The sequence below is a fragment of the Ruditapes philippinarum genome, unplaced genomic scaffold, assembly GCF_026571515.1.
Source record: "Ruditapes philippinarum isolate M1 unplaced genomic scaffold, ASM2657151v2 ctg11848_1_1_1_1, whole genome shotgun sequence".
Classification (NCBI taxonomy): domain Eukaryota; kingdom Metazoa; phylum Mollusca; class Bivalvia; order Venerida; family Veneridae; genus Ruditapes; species Ruditapes philippinarum.
This window is the reverse complement of record NW_026852557.1, coordinates 708-22,657: the sequence shown is the minus strand read 5'-3', so window position 1 is coordinate 22,657 and position 21,950 is coordinate 708. Positions and strand designations below refer to the sequence as shown.

Below are 21,950 nucleotides of genomic sequence, written 5' to 3'. Positions count from 1 at the left end.
TATTTTTCATCTTCAACTTCCGTGCATCATTGTCTGATTTTTGTAAACCAAGAAATGTGTTTGGAAGATATGAATGTATGTAGCAGTCAGGAATAATAGAGATTTAATTTAAAAAAAAAAAAAAAAACAGTTACAAGTGTAATTATGAAACTTTTAGATACTTTGTTGTTTTTTCTGTGGACGTTAATGGCTTATACTGCTTATGGATTTAATATTGAAACTGGAGACACCGTGACATTGGAAGGGTACGCTGACTCGGACAACCATTTTGGATACTCTGTAGGGATTGCTGGTGACCAGAGTTCTGCAAATCGCTGGTAAATATAATACGTTGAAAATACATGGTCATTATACAATAGAAACTATTCGGTAAAAATATCTGTTAAATGTGTATCTGTGCCCCGCTTTTTATACAGAACTTCCTATTGTCAGGTAGATAGATATTCGTTTGGAAAATGTTAAAAGAATAATTTCATATCTAATTAATTTTATCGAGAGAGTATTTAAAAAAATAACTTTAAGTTATTTAATAAAAAGAGTTGCGAAAGATATGAAGATCTTAAGAAATATATTATCACACGCACACACACGCGCACACACACGCACGCTCCCACAGAGAAAACAACAGCGGAAATAGAAAAACAATAAATGTAATAAAAAGTAAATCTGAACTCATCTTCGGAACTTCATGTTGAATAAAAAATGATTCAAATATTTTTTGTAGGATATTAGTTGGGGCACCACGTAGTAATGACCCATTGTTGCAGCAGGTACCGAGGCCGGGTGTTGTGTTTGCCTGTACATTTCCTTCGCAAGGCAAGTCCACCTGCACGAAGCTCAACATCGACGGTATATACTTTGATATCTTTTTAGTTATCATATACTTTCTTTCCATATTAAGAATAGTCGTCTGTATCAGGAACATATAAGATTCTTACGGCCAGATTAAACTTAGAACAGTCCTTATTTTACAATTAGATCAGCACGCAACCAGATTCAATATATATTTCTCATGAAAATTTTGAAAATATATCTAAATGTAAAATATTGTGAAGTGAACAAAAGATTGAAAACGGCATTTACAATTCACGAAAATTACCAAAGGAAGGTCAAATCATTAACACTGCGTTAGTTATGCAGTAGAAATATTGTAATGGCAGTGAAAAAAATCAGTCATAAATTGCACATAACATATAGATTATTACTTTAATCTCGGAATTTTTTATTTTCTTAAAATTTCAGAACATTACTCTCAAATTTGATTCACTTGAAATAGTTTGGCTCATCTGGTGGCATGCAACTTTAAGACTTATCTAGAAAATAAAAAACGTATTGCAATTAAATGTTGTTTTTTTAAAAACATTTATGTCTTTTCTAAAATAAGAGAACATGGATGCAGAAAGTTATACCTTGGAAGGCAAAAGTTACAATTATAATCCCGGAAGGGACCACTCGTGGCTTGGAGGGTCACTCGATGTCCTGACTTCCGGTTCGGCTGACGTGTTTGCTGTAAGTATAGTTCAAGACTTTATCTGATTATTCGTATCTATAACAGTAAATCAGTGTTAAATTGATATTTTGAAAGAATAAGGAAATACTGGACCAGCCGACAAACTAAAACTCACTGGCGATTAAATCTTATCAAAAGATGCGATGCATTTATAGGCCTTTCTAGTCTAGTTAATAAAGATTCTAAAATTTAAGGGGAAAAACGTGAAAGAAGAGGAAAGCGTTTTATGTTGTTTTTTGTGTTTGTTTGTTTTTTTTGTTTTTGTTTTTTGTTGTTGTTTTTTTTTTTTTTTTTTTTTTTTTGGGGGGGGGGGGGGGAGGTTGTTGCCTTTTTTGTTGTTGTTTTTGAAATTTATCCTATCCCCGTAAGTGAAAACACATGTTGTATATTGGCGATATAATAATATGTTTACCTTACGTTTCCTTTATGATAAATGACTTACATATTGCATTTACATAACCTTTTTGTCCAATAACATTAGAATAAATGATTGTCACATGATCATTTCCACGTCTTAATCAGTGATATCACTAATATACGTACTGGTTCCCCTCTCATGTTCTTCGCATTTAGGGGTAACGTTATATAGCTAAGTCTTTACTGAATACTGTATTTCAGACATGCGCACACAAATGGACGAATGAGATAGATCTCGACTCAAGAGACATTCTGTATATGACCGGGTTTTGTTACGAAGTTCCTTTAGATTTAAACATGGCTAATGTGAGAAAGGTGCCCGTCACAACACCAGAAGGTAGAATATATAAAAGAATCACAAACACCAACAATTACAGATGGCATTTCGGATTGGCCGGACTTGGAATATCTGTTCACTACGCACGGGTAAGATCAGTAAATAATTGAAAATAAAAATACAGGTGCAGCCGTTTCTTAGCAACCCTTTGTATAACAAAAACTAGCTACATGTATTTGCAATAATTGTTTCAAATCTTTCCATAAAACAGACTCCTCCAAAATAAGTATAACCTTTTTAGAACAACACTTATAAGCAACAACTAAAATTGTTGCCTTATAAAGAGTGTGTTGCTCTGCAATTGTTTTACTGTATCCCACAATAGGTATAGAAAAATATATAAATACATTTGTACACACATGGGGTTAAAAAACATAGACGCGGTTTAATTATGGGAAACACTGAAATACGCACCATACCATGTGTTTAATCACATGCCTTATTTAAAGTAACACAACTTTATAAGTAGTCAGATAATGTGGTAATAATCTAAGATTATCAATGTGTTAATAATCGAAGTGGTAAAAATCTAAGAGGTAATAATCTAAGTGGTAATAATCTAATGATAAAAAAGTATGTCTTAAGCTTATCATCCGCCGGTAAGAAAATAACTTATCTGAGAATTTAAAAAGGTATATGTATCCGAAGTTTTTTGTATGACTATCTTTTAGCGGCGAGAAGAGAAATATTACCCTCTAAAAGAAATGATAAATGCATATGGATTGATACAAATCTTATACTCACCTAGAAAGTACTTAACAAAATCTAAAAAACATAAACATTCCCCGAGTCAGTATTAAACAACATTAAACATCATAAACTGCTCATATTTTGCATACAAAATCCTGCGTCAAAATACTTTGAAAGAAAGAATAATTGAGAAAAGTAATTGTTTCTGTCAAATCAAGAAACTTTTAAAAATATACACATTTTCTCCCACGATTATATAAATCTTCTCACAGAATGGAAAGAACCTGCTTATGGGCGCTACAGGATTTTTGGACTGGACTGGTGGATTTGTTGATTTGGGAAACGGAGATACAAAATACATGGATAATAAAATAACGAGCACAGATATAACCCGACCATATCTAGGTAAGCCATATTATATCATGTTGTTCTATATCCTAATATTCACATCTTATGATCTTACATCAGTTGTCGTTAAAAACCCGAATGTCTTAGCCAATGGCAACTGATTTAAAGCAGAATGCTTCCACATTTATTATTATTTTCATGACAATTATAAAAATGTTTTTTAAAATCAAAATATTGTGAAGTGTTCAAAGAAATAAATTTAAAACCGATTTTCTATTTTTAGTAACAGTGACTATGACCTTGACCCTAGAGGCATGAAAGCAATCCTAAGCGAGGTCATTACATAAGCTTGCTCTGCACTTAGTTTCCCTAAAATATCTCATTTTAATTTAACTATAGTTATTTACTGGAAACCGATTTTCTAGTTTAAGAATCAGTGACCTTGACCTAATTGGAACCAAAAGCAATCTCAATCGAGGTTTTTTCATAAGCTTTCTATATACCAAGTTTCATTAAGATAAGTCAATTAAGTTATTGACCGGAAACCAATTTGTTTGACGCCCGCCCACCTTATTAAAGCCTAATAACCAGGATTTTGAAAACCTGGTTAAATTACAGCTGAAATTGGGCCACTCTACTCCCTCCGTTTAGTATTTTAGTATATTCTTTTGTAATAAGCGTCTTACAACTATTTGATATATCTTGTTAGGTTATGCATCAACTAGCGGAAAGTATTTCTCAGACGGAAAGACATATTTTGTATTTGGCGCTCCAAGGGATGATATGAAAGGCGCGGTAAGTCAAACATGACATCATACATTTCGTCACATTATTGTCTTCCGATATTTGTATATGGAGCCATAATAATATAAGATAACTCGCAAATGTTTTGTTTTGTACCATTTTTATTTTCATTAATGACGTGTTGTAAAACATGTAAAAAGTTGCTGTCATATAAAAATGGCACAATTGGTCTAATTTGCATGGAAGTAATATAAATGTCTTTAATTACTTATTCTCGACAAATTTTCTATATAAATTGGTCTAAGGCTATAGAATCTAACTTCTATCAAATTATTAATAGAAATTAATGATGGGATCTTTTTTCACTTTAACAAGTAAGCTTTTGTTAATGTATGCTTATTGAACATTAGTGATTTGGAATCTGTCGTCAAGAATGTAACATAAAAGGTTAAATATTCAGTAATCATCTTAAAGCAATATCATTAAATTTTGTCACGCAAATAGATCGAATAAGTCATAACCATAGCGCCACTATTTTTGAAAATTTCAATAAACAAAAAATGACATCAAGGCATATTAAAGATATTGACACTATCTTAACAAAATGATACTGTCCTGACATAATAACCCTTATCTATCTCAATATTCTAAGTAAGATGCTAGCTTGAAATGATGTATACATCAAAGTGACATTCATCATATATGTCAGAAATCTAAATAGATAAATACTAATGATTTGTACAAAAAAGGGTTCGGACAAAGTTATATACTTTGAGCGCAAGATGTCTTTACATGGTCCACATTCCAGTCTTTGCTTGTGGCATCATGAATAGCGCTAAGAGTCACATCTGGTCTGAAATGCTATATCAGGAAATAGTCGCTGGTTTTGGAATGGCTTTTACAGGAAGGTGCTTTAATACACTTTAAGCCAAACTTTGTCGTTTGTTGTTTCTTACCCACAGCTGCAATTAAAGATGGACTCTATTGTGTGTGGATGCGACAGAAATTGCTAGACTGGTGATTATATGATTTGTGCAATAGATGTTCATTTTTCATTCTTATCAGAGAGCTCCTGAGACCCTGTCTTTCCTCTTCAAACAGAAGGTTTAACGCCCTTCCTTGATGATGTTGTTTTCATATATTATATTCCATAACCAGTCAGTCTGTGAGCAAAAAGACACAAACAACATATTTCGTTCCTGCTCTCTGAATATTCCAAACGTGTCTTGCTGGTGTCCGAAGTTAGGGATGCGTTTATCGAATGCCGCATTCCTTGCAGATTTTTTTTGTGTTTTTTGACATGGATCCATCTTGTGCATCGCCCAGGAATCGCAAGAGCGCATCAATAATGGAAATGTCTAGCTTCTCTAAGTAGTCCTGACCATTTACGGAAGGCATCCAACAAAATTTATACATGCATAAATCTCTTAACATTTTGAACATGTCTACCGCAGAATTAGCATTTGTATTTGTAGAACCTTCATCTTACCTTGACAAAGTATCATTTATTAAGCGTGAACGTCGTCTAGACATGTTGTACTTGCATTCATGTTACGTGTTTCCAGACGTTTTCTTTACCAAAACATTCCAAATCTTTTCTTTTATATCAGTGTCCATCCTTCTGCTGTTAAACTTTTGAAAATAAATGTCAATTTAAGCTTCAAACTAGCAAACTTCTCAAATAGAACAAATTACGGAAATATTGTCGTAATTTCGATTTGAAAACTCGGCGACTAGGGATAAGCAACCCTGATTTCTATGGAGATACGATTTACAAACTTTGTAAGATCTTGGGTCATTGGACTTTTTCGGCTGACTTTCCTTGAATAATTAAACGTTTTATTAAAAGAGGTTGTGACCCTACTATTTTAAGGCATTCTGCATGCTTAGTGTGCAACTCTTTACAGTTGGACGCTGCGCGTTACTCTTTTGATTACATCTGACGGGCCAAGTGGAAGACTCTTTGATGGACAGCTCTTAGAACTGATCTTAATTTTCGTATTCTACCTTGCTTAGTCGTGCCCTTGTAGGTGATATACTTGCTGCTCTGACTTCCTTTAAGGCATTGAGTATTTTTGTCAAAGTCATTTGGTTTACTTTTTATTTGTATCTACACAAATATTTCTGTGTTTTACTTGTTTTACCTTTTGTTAGAATTTTGCTTGGCGAGGATTTTTACAACATCTTCCTCAGATGTATGTCTAGTTTAATATTGTAACATCAAATTATGGGGACACTTTTGATTCCATTTTTATCTCTTTTTTCTTCTTTGTTTACAGTATTATCTCACCTCTCCCCTATATTTTTGAATTTTTACCCCAGGAAAAAATTAAATGATAGAACTAACATACTACAAACACAACAGCAATGTCGTGTTGAACGATCTTCAGGACAGGGATTGAAAAAGTAATATTCCGGATTGAATACTAGTATTCAGCACGGTGAAACGTTGTATATCCGCTACTGCATAAGTTATAGAAAAGATAAAAAAGAGCTAAACTGGACACTTTAATGGATGTCCAACATGAAAATCTGAAAAAGAGTTGTAGGATAAGTATCCTATGACGTTGTATGTTCGTTTTGATGTGGATGTTACCACTCACAAGACTCCATCCAATTTCCCCCAAACTGTATTGGTCTCCCAATATTCATATTTGTGGAGCCCAACACATGTAAAACGCGACATTTATTATAACACAAGATCATCATAATATTTGTAGTGTATTCATTAATAATTTGAACTGATTTGCAAGTAAATGATTGATGTTATGTATTTGCTTAGATGAACTGTGTAATAATATAACTTACACCAATATTGTAGATAACATTTTTTAGTGCTAACGAGGACAAGCACGTTTATCAGAACGCTCTAATAAACTTGAAAGGAATGGAATCTGGCAAGGTAAATAGTATCTAATAATTTTGAAACTTTGTAATAATGAAAATAATTGACAAGCCATTTTGTTTGTATTTTAGAAAAGCAACATAATCAAAGAATGTATCATTTGTCTTGCAATCATTTCAGAGAATTTTTTCTTTTTTTTTGTTTTTTTTTTCTTTTTGCGATTTACAGACACGAATAAATAATTATGCGTAATACGTACAAAAGAAAATCAGTGATTTAATTAAAAAACAAAAGATATAAAATAATTATTGAAATGTTTGTATTTTCAGTAAGCTGTAAGTTTCCATTTCACGATATTTATAATTTTCTGATAATCAGCATACCTTATATACATATAAGATATGTGCATGTTTAATAGCATATTGGCTGATTTGAGGGTTTTATTTACCGTTTTCGTAAAATATTCTGAAGTTTAGTCAGCAAATATTATCATGAGAGTATATTCAGTATATATTTCAAAGTTATGGGCAACAAATTGATTTTTGATGAATTCTTGACCGAAACGGGAGATATCATTAAAATATATTCCTTATTCATCGAAATAAACGTTAATCACATAAACACAATGTTCTAACAATTTACCATTAATTAATATTTTGGAGCCACATTTTGTACAATATATTACAGGATTTACCATTAAATGCATATTTTCGAGCCACATTTTGTACAATATATTACAGGATTTACCATTTATTAATATTTAGAGCCACATTTTGTACAATATATTACAGGATTTACCATTAAATGCATATTTTCGAGCCACATTTTGTACAATATATTACAGGATTTACCATTTATTAATATTTAGAGCCACATTTTGTACAATATATTACAGGATTTACCATTAAATGCATATTTTGGAGCCACATTGTGTACAATGGATGTTAACAATGACAACAAAGATGACCTGCTTGTCGGTGCGCCAATGTATAGTACCTTAACAAACGACATCTTCACTGAGGGGATAGAAATAGGCATGGTATTTGTCTACCTAGGGTCTACTACGGTGAATATTGTTTTTTATTTATCCAAGTAATTTTGGAAAACAAACATTTAAATCTTTATGTAGACATAAAAAGTAAAAAGGTTCATATATCTCAATGGTGATTAAAACTTAGTTATAGGATGCAAAGCAAAAGCATTGTCGTTAACTGGTTGCCTTAAAAAGGCACAATAAACAAGTTCAAAATTTAGAAACTTCTTGTAGTAACTCGTTTTTGTACAGAGATGTATTGTTTGAAATATATTGGATCTACTACGGCGAATATTTTTTTTTATATTTATCGAATTAATTTTGAAAAACCAAATGTTTGTATATATATATAACGTAAAAGAATTATGGAATTATTTGTCTCAATGATGACAAATACAAAAACAACATATCGTTGTAGCAAAGCAAAGGCCTTGTCGTTTGAATGTGATTGTTGCCTTTATAAACCAGAAGTCCACAATTTAGTTACTTATTGTTTTGCACTTTGCTTTGTAAAGAAGGGGCATAACTTTAAATATATAGGCAAAATGAAAACAATATGAAAGTTTGGCTGCAGGTTTACTAGCAAATGTTTTCATTTTCTTACGATTTACTTTCAGAAAATGATTTTCAAACCAAACCATCAGATCTTAAAGGGAGAGCAGCCATACGGAAGATTTGGAAGTGCTATAGCAAATCTTGGCGACATTAATTCTGATTCTTTCTCGGGTCCGTTTTAAATTCATTTGTTATCATAGTCCTTGTGAATCGTATTGGAATGACATTCATTACATCTATATTGAGCAATATAAAAAGAGTGATTTTACAATAATATTTTTGTACAAAACACTTGATATTAAACAGTTCAACTAAAATACGTCATTTTAATGAAACATGCGTCCATATACTCGCACATTTTAAAATAATAAATAAGTATGTTTACTATTTTATATGAATCCATGAGCTCATTCAGTTTTCTGTCATATGAAGATTTCGTGTAAACGTCATTTAGGTATGCATGAAGATTGCGTGTAAACGAAACGTCATTTAGGTACGCATGTGGCAACTGAGTCTATGCCATCTCGGAACAACTGAGATAGTGCCAATGTTTTGTATCAAGGTTTTTGTTTTAATACAGATATCGCAATAGGAGCCCCCTACGAGCAGGATTCCAGAGGAACAGTATATATCTATAATGGATTTAAAGAAGGTGTTTGGCCAGAATATTCACAAAAGATAATGTCTGCTGATATCGACACTGGGTTAAGGGGATTTGGGATATCAATTTCATCAAATCATGATGTCAATTCGGATGATGTCAATGGTAAGTGAAGCATATTATTGAAATATTATATATAACATATTGTTTGTGTTTTCTGTAAATGTATTATCCTAGAAATGTTGTTAGATGTTGAAAAAAATAAACTGAAACAAATTAACTGCATTGTATTGTTTTGTTTTGTATTTATTGTATTTTATTGTAGTGTATTGTATTGTAATATATTGTAATGTATTGTATTGTATTGTATTGTATTGTATTGTATGATAGAAGCACATATAAATAAAACCATTTTTTTTTTAAATATTTTTAAGACTTTAGATTTTAGAGTCTTAAATGCAACCCTTATATTAAATGTTTGATGATTAAAACAATTATGATTATAACATACATTTTTATAATTATCATTTGATATTTCGATATATCTGACTTGCTTTATGTGTAAAATTGATTGATGATTAAAATTGTCTAGTCACTTAACCATTTGTTAAGGTCTGGAAACAAAGTTGCCTTCGTAATAAGTGAACGAATGATTTATTCAAGTCCTTTTTCCATTTTATACTGGATTTGCCTGTGTGATTTCTGTTCTTATGCAAATAATGTTTAGCACTATTAAATTAATTGATAAAATAAGAGTTTACCCCCAAATTTGATAACTAAGTCTGCAAACCATACATGGTATGCTCAATAAGAAGAAAAAACAAAAGACTATTTGGACGAAGAAAACTAAACAGTACATGTACACAACAAAAGCACAACAAATAAACAGTCTCAAAAAGACAATCATAAAAAAATTTATGCAGCTTTTTATATCTCAGATATGGCCTAAAGAGCAAAAACAATGCCTATTAACTTAGTCTGAAACCATTCATTGTGTTCTCAATAAAAAGAAAAACCCAAAAGACAATTTTGACAAACAAAACTAAACAATACACACCGAAACACACAACAATAAAAGTAATTCCAAAAGACAATCATAAATAAACTGATGCGGCTTTTTATTTTTCAGATATGGTAGTTGGGTCTTATCTTTCTGCAAAAGCTGTCGTGTTGTTTGGACAACCTGTGATCAATGTAAACAGTGTGCTTAATGTTGTAGACGATAACAATATAGCAACGGACTTCATAGAACTAGCTGTGGACAAAATAAGTTCAGCAAGTGCATGTTTCAGCTTTACTGATCGTCGTTGTAGTTCTATAAGTAAGTTTTAGTTTTTTACACATACCTTATTTCCGTTGGCGATTTAAGAAAAGAAATAATGATATGTATGTGATATTAACGTCCGTGCAGTTCTTAAATTTTCCCCTTTTTAAGGGTTACATAAATTCTTGCTCCAACGTCCTTTTATTGTCTACCTAACATTTATAAAGCTTTCTTGGTGCTGTATTTCGACAAGGCACCACGTGATTAGATTCGAATCCAGTGTCTTGATTCAGTCTCTGCCGGCGGCGATATATGGCAATTGTTATGAATCAGCAGCTGCAAGACAAAGCTAAAAGTGATACTCTAAATGTTGTCAAAATTACCAAAATTAAAAGCACTCATTGTCCGTATTATGGAAGGTCTTCTCAAGGTTTTCTTTGTGATAGTAAAAGTGAATGTATTGATTTACTTTTATGTTTTGAGCTTTGAATGTGGCCATCAGTTTAGACGTAGGATACTCCGCTCAACCCAGATTAAAGTTTGCAACAAACAAGGAGGCATCGATCTCCAGCGTGCTGAGACTGTTACGTGGTGAAGTCAAATGCACGCCACTTGCGGAAATGCAAGCAAAGGTTTCTTGTTTTATTATTATGATTATTTCGTCTTAAGAGTTTTTTTCTCAGTGTTTAAACATTTTTATCATGAATAAAAATAATTGTTCCTCACATTTTCTTAGAAACGTTAGAATTAGAAAGATAGCATTCCATGCCACGCAAGGGGACCGCTTATTTCTGAAATTGATACTTATATAAAAACCCGATAGCACCGCAGGCTGTCTTCAACTATCTTGTAATTTCGTCATATGAGCTAGACTTAAAAAATAAAAAGTTCAAACTTGAAAATATTCTTTGAAAAGGTAATTGAATGAAAATTATTGAAACAAGTAATGGAATCCAAACAAGGGATATGAATGTTTTACTGCAGCTTAACTAACCCTTTACTCATCATACTGTAATTGCCTGTAGTGTGTAGAGTTTAAAACGTGAAATGTTTTCTCTTTATGTTTTCAAAAGATGTTTACTTTACATTTCAAAGGGACTGTATAGTAATAATCAGTTTTTTGTTGGTGTTTTCTTTTTTTAAATTTCAAATATGAAAATAATATGTTTTTGATTTAGAACAAAAAATGTTAACATGTTATTTCAATTTGATCATATGTTTATTTTAGTCAACACATGATCTAATTAGTGAGATAGATGTTCAGGCCGAATATGTAGCTGATGAAATAGTGTGTCCAGGTTTGCCTGTGGGGGCAACAATAAATCGTTTTGACGGAAATAATCCAAGTGCCACTGCTCTTCAACTCCAACTCCAGAAAAAGGTAACTTAAGCCATATTAAATTTATTCCAAATAATAAAGTTTGTTTATGTAATTTTGTTTAATGATCATAGTTCTTTTTGACAGAAAACCTTTTTTGAAAATTTGTTACAGTAAGGTTATGTTGTGTTTTGATATAGAGCTTTTATAAAAAAAAATTAAAATGGCCGTGTGAGCAATATAGAGAACTGTAAGATAGACGGGAAATGTTCTTATTATCATTTAACCTTTGCTTCTGCACAATCATTAAAAAGGTTAAAAGGAAAATGTAAAGCGATTCTTTGTATATATGCGAACGTTTCTTGTGTATTTACACTACGTTCCTTTTGTTGACAAAAATGCATTTCATTGCCATTGACAGTTGATGTTCCGGAATGGTTGTCCAAATAACTTATGTAGAACAAATCTCACACTCATTGCTGAAGCCAACTATACGGACGTCGATGGTTTCTTTGTAATTGGGGACAGAGATCTTGCCGTCGATGTTCAGATCCTCAAAGAAGGCGACTCTGCATTTGGTTCCGTGTTCTACATGGCATTCCCGAAGTATATAGGCTACAAGAAGATGGAAAAGATATTTGGTGAAAAAGATATTTCATGTGTATTGGTCGACAATGCAAACAACGAGACAGATACTAACCCAATGGATGACGGCGAGACATCGCTTTTGTCTTGTGTTCTAGGAAACCTGATGTCAAATGATACGGAGCATCGTTTACGATTGTATCTTAGTATGCCCGAAACATTCAGTGATTCTTCGCCTATGTTAACTTTATACATGAACGTGACAACAATAAGTGAAGAGAAAGATCCGGCGGATAACAACCAGACTATTGCCATCAGCTTACGTCATAATTTAGAAGCTTCGTACACTGTGTATGTGTTTTTCTGTTACATGTATTTATTTATAATTTTTGTTTTGTTATTTTTGTTATTTCTTTCGTCATTCTGCTATAAATGTATTAAAATGTTCATTTAATTTGCTTATTTGTATCGTAATATTAATTCATTTTTTGATGTAACGCACTGAAATTCTATCCTGTTCATAGTATATCGTTTAAAATAAACTCCTACCGAATAAATGATTCAGTATATTTTATTTTGTCCAAAGCGGAGTTATTGATAATAAATATACATATGTATCGATTGTATAAACAAGGATATACGTTATTTTAACCACTACGAAAGATATGTTATGTGAATCGCTTATTAAGGATGAAGAGAATTTTTTGACTTATTGATGCAAACTACTTTTTTTAGAAAGAAAATGGACAAATGAACCTGTCATTGATAATAAACACAATTCGCATCGATACAGTGGAATTTATTTATCAGATAACAAGAAAACGATATAATCAAAATTATGTTGATTTACATTTATAGTATATCATCGCAAGAAGTTATTTACTTGGAGGAAAACAAACAGACATACATCATGGAAAACATACACGATTTAGAGAACAGGGGACCAAGTGTTTTGCCATCGGCCGAGATAAATATCTCATTTTCACAGTTACAGCATTCTGGAAAGGCGCTTTTGTATCTCAACAGTACAGAAGTATGACTAAAATTTTATTTTGGCATTTTAGTTTTAAAAATAAATCACGTGAACCCACACAGGAATGAGATACTCTACTAATTCTTCGCTTTAAAATGTCATTTAATTTATTTTAACACCTAATGAAAATGATATTGCACTTACATGCATTATATTCACACTTTTTATCAGTCACAAAGTAGTAATTTTATTGGGGTTTTTCAGGGTTTTTTAAAAGATTTTTTTTAACTAATAACATTAAACCCAAAGGAATTTTTTTGGGGAAATTTTTAAACATGTAAAGCTTTTTTTTTTTTAAAAAATAATTTTTAAAAACTATTGAAAATTTTTACATTAATTTTTTTAAAAATTTTTAACCTTACAAAAAGATGAAAAATAAAAAGGGTTTTTAATTTTAAAAATTTAATAAAAAAAATTAATAATTTGATTTACAAAAATTTTGCCTTTTTGATTTTTTTGGTTAATTTTTCGGAGATTTTTTTTCCCGGGGTTTTGGGTTTTTCTTATTTTAGCAAAAGGGGGAATCTTTAGCTTTTTTTGGCCCCAAAGAAAACTCAAGCAAAATCATGTAATATTAAAAGTTTTATATTTTATATTCTTTAATCTTGTATTATTTCCAGATACGATGTGAAAAGAACTGTGGTGTTAAATGTAACATTATACAGGACTATACAACTCCTGTCATATACTCGTACATTAAAGGTCAACTTGTGTCACAGACAGAAGAGCCATCTACTACGTTTTCGGACGTCCATAATAAAGTATATATATATTTATCCAGTCATAGGCAGTAGTCATAGGCACTTGAATTTACAAGCAAAAACTAATATTCGATTTAATATTTTGCATACGTAAAACTATACACAATAATTAATCGAACATTTTTTCCTTTCGGAAGCAAGTGCCTCTATGTGTCATTTAGAATTACATAGTATCGGATAATGATATTTATTCGGAATAGTAACAGAAATTTAAGAAAATGTCAGAAAATTTTGTTAAAAATGAAAAAAAGGGGGGGAAAAACTTTTAAAACCTTTTTTCAAAATTTTTAATTTAATTTAAGCAAAGGTGCAAATTTTTAATTAAAAACCCTTTTTTTTTAATTTTAACCACCCAGCCAAAAGTTTCAAAATTTAAAAGGAAAATTTTTTATTTTTAAAAGGGCCCATACACAGTTTGGGTTTTTTTAAAATAAAAAAAAATCAAAAAAAAGGTTGATTTTGGTTTTTCACTATGTTTTTCCCATTACAATGAAATAAGGACTGTCTTTAAATTTAAATAATTTTTTTTGAAATTTTTATGAAAAAATGAAATTTTTCAGTCCCCAAATTAACCCGTTTAAATTTTTTTTTTTTGTTCATTTTTGAAAAAAATTTTGGAATTTTTTGGTAATTTTTTTCAGGGATTTTAGAAATTGATTTGGCCCCCTCGAGGTAATAAAAAATTTTTTTTCTGGGGTTTTGTCTCAAACCCTAAAGGTTTTAATTGGTCATTACATTTTTTTGCACGTTCAAACCAAATTTAAAAAACCCGGAGATTTGGGGTTTGAGTAAAAAATTTCTTTAAAACCCACGGCCCCAGGACTCTCGAGGCGTTCTGTTTTTAAATTGACAAAAACTTTTACGGGGAATATTACTTTAATCCTTTCATTTAAAAGGGGAATTTTGGTTCCAAAAAATAAGTAAATAAATTTAAATTTGAGCGACAGGGTATTTTTAAAATTTTTTTGTAGGACTGCAGAGAACAAAATTTTCCCATGTTAAAGTGAAATTAACAAATACCAACCCAAAAAGGCCCGGGAGAAAATTTATATACATGAACTATTTTTAATTTGGGAAAGATTTGAAGATAATATCAATTTTTATGAGTAATTAAAAATTATCTTTAAATTATTTTTTTTTTTAAACTTTTTTGATTTTCAAAATAACAATTTTTTATAATCATTAAAAGTCAAAATTTATTTTGGGCATTTTTTAAATTTTTTAAACCCCTGCCCCGTCGTTTTTCCCAAATTTTTGTTAAATGTTTTTTTTTAGTAAAATTTTTCACGTTGAAAGGGGGTTTTTTTTCCATTGTGCCGTCATATAAGGGATAAAATTGAAATACCAATATGGGGGGCGGATCTTTTCTTTTTGGCGTCCTTTATTCATGGGCAATGTCTTTAAAACGGGGATTTTTTTACTAAAAAAATTAAAAAAATTAAAAATTAAATTTAAAAAAAATTTAATTTAAAAAATAAATTAAAAATTCAATAAAAAAAAATTTAAATTTAAATCCTTTTTGGGGTTTCTTTGGTGCATGTATTTTAAATTCCCTATCTTTGTCATAATATTACAGGAAAGGGGAAGTCCAATGGCGGGATCATATCTACATCTTTTGTCAAAATAAACGAGACTAATCTCATAAGTAATCAGACAGAGTTCTCACGGCAGGTAAACATTATTTATTATATCTCATACTATAAAATGAAAAATACAGTGATAATCACACAGTGTTTAAAATTCATGAATATTTTTTTCTTATCCTTGAGTTATAAGAAAAACATTTTTATAACTGCAATAAACTATGTCTGGCAAATATTTTTTTTTAGAAATTTAGACTAAGAAACTGTCCGATATAACATTTAGAAAAACATTTTTCTTAAAAAAATCGATAATCGAAAAGCGTTGTTTTTCACTTTTATATCCTTTTTAAAAAAAATTTTAAATGTGGTATTTTGGCTTATAAATGTTTGAGGTACTGAAAAAAGAAAAAACAAAGGGCTTTTCCACTTTATCACTTCGATGGGGAAAAAAATGGGGTTGAAAAAAAAATTTTATTTTTGGCTAATAAATAGTTAAAATTAAAAAAGGGAAATTTAAGCTTTAAAAAATTTTTTTTTTTAGCTGAGAAACTTTATAGGGAAAAAGGGGGCCCCTTCCCCAAAGGCGGATTCCCCTGGTGGTTCCCTGGGGCAAAGGGGAAGGGGGGGGGTTTTAAATTACTAAATAGCATTGCTTGTACTTGCTTTTGGGGAAAAGGAAAATTGCTTTTTTTTGTATATAATTTTTATAAAAAAAATTTTCTGTTTTTTTTTAAAAAGGCTTTGTAAAAACTTTTTTAAAAAACCTATTTTTTTTAAAAAGATAGGGGTTTTAAAAGGAGGGTTAAACGTAAAAATTTTTTAATCGATTTCAAAAATTTTGAAATTTTTGGAAAACCCTTTTTTTTTTATTTTTTTCTTTTGTACTACTGGCTCCCGAGGTAATAAAATTTTTTTCTTAGGTTCTGTCTCAATTCGGGATTTTATTGGTGATGTTTTCATTTTGTGTTGGTTTCTGACCAATCAAATACCTGAGATCTGAATTTCTGCTCATTAAATTTATTAATAACCTTTAACCTTGGTTGGTTCTAGGAACGGATTCAAAAGTATGTCTTTAAGCTTATATTTTCGTACACAATCGAACTAAAATAAATGCTGTCTTTAAGATGATAATTGAGCCGTGCCATGACAAAACCAACATAATGGGTTTGCGACCAGCATTGATCCAGTCCAGCCCGCGGATCCGCGCAGTCTGATCAGGATCCATGCTGTTCGCTTACCAACCCTATTACAAGTAGAAAAACTGATAGCAAACAGCATGGATCCTGATCAGACTGCGCGGATGCGCAGGCTGGTCTTGATCCATGCTGGTCGCAAACGCACTATGTTGGTTTTGTCGTGACGCGGCTGTTATCTGTTCGATTTTTTTTACATTTAAGTTGATAAGAAATTTTGTTTTTTATTTTATTTTTTCAAGTGTGGATTTTTCAAGCGAAAGAAGAGGGACCAGTTAGCGAAACGTAAATCACAAAATTGTATAACAGATAGAATTTGAGATATAATGCAATTTTTAATTTTTTTTCTTGTACCATAAACAAAAGCATACTTAAAGATAGATATAATGTTTTTTATGTTTTTTCTTGTCCCTTCAATTAAAGATAGGTTTATTACATCTATGATTTTTTTTTGTGTTTTTGTCTATCTATAAGGAGTTATTACATTACAGTTTTGTGTGCGTCAATTTATTATGATTCATTATGTTTATAGATATATTTCTTTCAAAGCCCTATTTGTAAATCTGAACTTGTGAATCAGACTATTTACTAATTCACTCATATCTCATGTACGTGTATTTATTATAGGTATTTAATTACGATATATATTACGCTCATCTTTGGGTAAAATATTTTTATTTCACAAATTTATTGAACTCTATTGAATTCTTCTTGAATGAATATCATTTATTTGAATAAGTGAATGCTATTTTTTTTTAAATATCAAATTTGAGGCATGATGTTTTTTTTTTAAATTGCGTTTGCGCATGCGAGTGTTTTAGTGTTAGTTAATGTATATAATGCTAATTTATAGATCAAGTGTTTTATATGTGCTGTATATAATATGTAAATATAAGTGTTTTCCTCCTGAATATGTGTGTGAGTGTTTTCCTGAATATGTGTGTGAGTGTACTGCTGACATACTTTCTTGTTGACATCAGGTTATTGTCTATATATGAACGACACCTGACATATGTTTAATTATTTCTTTCAATAAGTGCTTGATTCAAAAATAGTAATTATATCTTAAATAGAATTTTATACCTATTAATTGATACGAAAGGTAGTGTGAATATAAGATAATTAAATTACTCACAATTCAGTTTTTGGGTGCACGTTTTATTTATTCATTCATTTATTTTTTTAATTTTTATAAATTATTATTATTATTATTATTATTATTATTATTATTATTAATTAATGCACTTTCAAGTTCACTTGATCATTTAGATATAAGGACTTGGTATTTTTTATTATCATGGTTTGACCGGTTTTCGATACCATAAGGTTTTAACTAAGTATTTTGTAAATAAAACTAACTCGAAAAATAAATCAAGAAGATAACCTTTTATTTATGCCTATTTAAACTTCAATAAGACTGATTTTATAATCAAAATAACATTTAATCAATCCAACATTTAAACTTTAATAGTCCCTATCAAACTACGTCGCCATTTGCAATATTTACATGTTTTCGATACTTTTTCTACCTTCATAACAAAGAGTACTAGTATACAGTGACTGTCCAAAAATATATCCCAATCTTAGAAAAAACAACATTGGCACTTCATAGGTCTATCCTAATAGCTTACATATTAGCTTACTCTTCTGTAAAACTGTTTTCATGGCATGGGCAAATAAATTCATCATGGAGTCTGACTACTGACTGCTTACAGCAATACTTTAAGTGTGTCCAATGACCACATTCTGGATAGTCACATTGAGCCCATTTAGTAAACACAACTGATATACAATTTCTAAGTTCTATTGGTTGAAACCTAGAGCAAACACAACACTTTTCTTCTGTATTTTCTTCTTCTGAAGAGTAGTTAGAGACAACATATGGAGACGTGATTTTTGATTTCCTTGAGGAACAAGGCTGGGGACTCGGTTCACGTTTCCTTTTATTGCTGGTTGAAGTAAGTGATACACACTTTTGCTTTTTCCCACTGACACTTTTTAATGATGATTTATTTTTCATTTCAGATTTATGAGCAATAATTTGTTGCTGGACAGTGGGTGAAGAAATGCATTTGCCTGAAACTAAACCACTGATAGTTTTGTTTTGTTTTTTATGTTCAAATGTTTGTTTATCTGAAATAAATTTTTCAGCATTTTTGAAAAATTCAGTAGGCATTGGAACATCTTTTGCTGGAGCAAGTTCAGTTGTTACAGATTCTGGAGCTGTGTAAGCCTTTGAAGGAGCAAGTTGTGAATCCAAAATGGCATCCGGGTTAAATGGGTATATCCCAGTTCGCTTAAAAGATGACCTCAAGTTAACCACTGATAAAGCAGAGTTGTATGCATTACATGCCAGTGAGCATACATTGTACCTGTTAATCTTGGAGGCTGGATTTTCTCTAAGAAACTTGTGGCACTGAGCATTATAAATGTGCTGCATGGGCCCAAAGCAGCCTACATCAAGAGGTTGAAGCACATGGCTTGTGTGGGCAGGCAATACAAACAAATCAACATTATGATCCTTTGCCCAAGCCATGACTGGTTCAGTAACATGTGATTTATGTCCATCAAATATAAGTTATAATGGCTGGTCTTCAGTTGAACGTTGCACATATTTCAGAAAATGGGTATCTAAGTACTCTAAAAACACATCTGAATTAGACCACCCACTTTCAGTTACTGTTCCTTTTGTTCCAGGACTTGCTCCCTCTAAGAGTTCATTCCTCATGCGCTTGCCTTTGAATACAAAAAATGGAGGTATCTGTGTACCTATTGCATTGCCACAACCTAGTATCGTTGTAATACTAGTGCAGACGTGATTGCAGGTGTTGATTGCTCTGCACAAATAACATATGGAGGGTTATGTTCAGTTTGCACACCCTTTTCGTCAACATTATATATATGCTCAGGTTTGTCCATCAAATTGTCTTTTAGTAAGGCAGATTTTAAGTTACTGAAGTAGTCAGATACCTTTTCTTTCGAAGTAGCTTGTGCCCTATAATTCACAAGTGCCCTTGGTTTTACTTTTTTAAGTTCAGGCCACCTGGCCATGAAAGACCTGTACCATCTGTCACTCAATGGATGTTCCTTATCTCGTTTACCAAGGAATGTAGCATAGTTAGAGGCTTGGTCTATCAACTCACTACGTGAATAGCCATAACCCAACTGAGCCATACCCTTTATATGTTCAACAAATATGGCCTCTTCATATTGACTTAAAAGTGACTGGGGTCCTGAAGATGTTGTTTCAGGATCAATTCTACCAAGGACTCTATCACGCAAGGTTGTCTGCGGAATACCAAATTGCCGTGCAGCAGTCTTAATTGGTATCTTCATTTCTTTTACTGCTTGATAAGCATTTTTCATGGCTGTAGGTGAGTACATCCTATACTTTGAGGCAGAAGAAGTAGGATTTACCTGAAAGAGAAGTAAAAAAAACTGATGTAATATTGCAGATCTCAGTATTGTGGGGAGAAAAACAATAAATTGATAATCAATAATTTATTTCATATGAGATCAGGCCCTTTTTTATTAAAAAAAATATACAGTAAACGAATTTTTGAAAACACCCTGTAGCAAAAATTTGACGTCATGGTCACATGACAGTCACGTGACTTTGAAGAGCAGACGAACGGGGATTTCCCCCTCCAGTAGGATTTATTTTGATGATTTTATAATACCTTTAATGCTGAATAATATATAACTATGAAAAAGTAATAGCAAAAAACATAAATTTCATCATCAATATAAGAAAAGAAAGTTTACTCACTTGTTTTTGTCGCATTTTTACAAAGTTTCACGGTGGCTCGAAAGAAGTCAAGTACGTTGCGTTCTGTAAACAACCGATGACGTATTTCGTCTTCCGGTTCAAAGAGCATGCGCAGAAAAGTGAAAGTATCGAAAACCTGTACGTATCGAAAACATAGCAAACCACGATAAATACAGCTTTAAGAACCCATTTATATACAAACGGTATTTTAAAATTGCAAGAGTTTTATCAGCGGCAATATCTTACATGAATTTATGTTACACAACGGACAAGCAAAATAAATATTTTTAAAAAGTACATTCTCGTTGAGTTGAATATTTCCACTTTCAAAACAAATCTTGACATATGAAAGCATTGCACCCAATTAGACATTGCACTACTATATAAATATAATAATAACACCTTCTATTTTTCTACATTGGTTCGGCTTTGTGGATATTTATCTTTATATTTATCTTTAACGATAAGGACCTGCAAGAAACGCACATGGTGTTTCTCACAGAAAAAGTACGACTTTATCTATTAAAGTTATACATGCACAATGTCTTAATAGTAAAATAGGTAAAATCTATTTATTGCAGAAATTAGTTGAAATGTAGGAAACTCGTTCTGAACATGTCTAATTTTGGATAAGAGAATGTACAAACTATGTTTGGAAAGCTGCATTCCTTTCAATTATCAAGTTGATTATGTCCTTTCTTAAAAGAAAACTGCCAATTTTTTTTAATGTCACTATGTATTCAGTGTGTTGACTTTAAAAAATAGCATTTCTTTTATGTGTGTACTCAAACAATTATTTATTTATTTTGCATTTCACTTTTAAAGAGACAGTATAGTGTCAAGATTGATTATTTTTCAACTTTTATCGTTTTATTTTATGTGTGTTCCAGTGACACGAATATAATTAAATTAATTTTTATATTCAGTTTTAAGACACTTAGCTAACCTTTTGTGTAGAACTTTATTTCATGTTGATACGAATATTTAAACTTAAGTTATAAGTATTAAGTGCGTTAAAAGAAACACATATAAGAAACACATATAAGAAACACATAATTTCACTGCGACGTCTATTTCTTTGTGACGTCACGTCAATTATTTTCAATCAGGATCGTGCCGTTGCTATATATATTGAGAGAAATAAAGAAACCTTAGATTCGTAAACAAAACAAATATAGTCCCGAAAAGGACCTTCATTATTGTCTAAGTAAGTTCTGCTGTACTTCTGAGGAAGTAACTCTGAGAAGAGGTTAAGCAAGTCCACGGAGGTGAAGCAAGTCTCCAGAGTTGAAACAAGTCCACAAGCGCAGCATGTCTAGAAGCGCAGCAAGTCAACAAGTGCAGCAAGTCCAAAATAGCTGCAG

The 21,950-nt window shown here is 31.4% G+C and overlaps 2 protein-coding genes across 2 annotated transcripts; one reads left to right on the top strand and one right to left on the bottom strand.

Moving 5' to 3' along the window:
* The first annotated feature begins 186 nt into the window (after positions 1-186).
* LOC132716896 (integrin alpha-4-like) lies at positions 187-15,048 on the top strand. Its single transcript, XM_060700234.1, has 17 exons — positions 187-317; positions 725-849; positions 1,385-1,509; positions 2,129-2,353; positions 3,227-3,359; positions 4,012-4,097; positions 6,868-6,948; positions 7,787-7,957; positions 8,542-8,650; positions 9,060-9,245; positions 10,210-10,401; positions 10,828-10,976; positions 11,573-11,725; positions 12,084-12,598; positions 13,106-13,280; positions 13,901-14,041; positions 15,013-15,048. Exons 1-17 carry the CDS (start codon positions 187-189, stop codon positions 15,046-15,048), a joined length of 2,733 nt encoding a protein of 910 aa, XP_060556217.1.
* A 4,556-nt stretch (positions 15,049-19,604) lies between these two features.
* LOC132716885 (uncharacterized) lies at positions 19,605-20,601 on the bottom strand. The gene is made up of 2 exons (XM_060700223.1): positions 20,587-20,601; positions 19,605-20,234 (listed from the first exon to the last, which is right to left on the bottom strand). The coding sequence occupies exons 1-2, from the start codon at positions 20,599-20,601 to the stop codon at positions 19,605-19,607; spliced, it is 645 nt and encodes a 214-aa protein (XP_060556206.1).
* Between the last annotated feature and the right edge of the window lie 1,349 nt (positions 20,602-21,950).

Coding starts and splice junctions, on each gene's coding strand:
- LOC132716896 (XM_060700234.1), top strand. CDS start 187: ATGGCTTATACTGCTTATGGATTTAATATTGAAACTGGAGACACCGTG. Junction 9,246..10,209: donor CAATTCGGATGATGTCAATG/GTAAGTGAAGCA, acceptor TTTATTTTTCAG/ATATGGTAGTTGGGTCTTAT. Junction 10,402..10,827: donor TCGTCGTTGTAGTTCTATAA/GTAAGTTTTAGT, acceptor TTATGTTTTGAG/CTTTGAATGTGGCCATCAGT.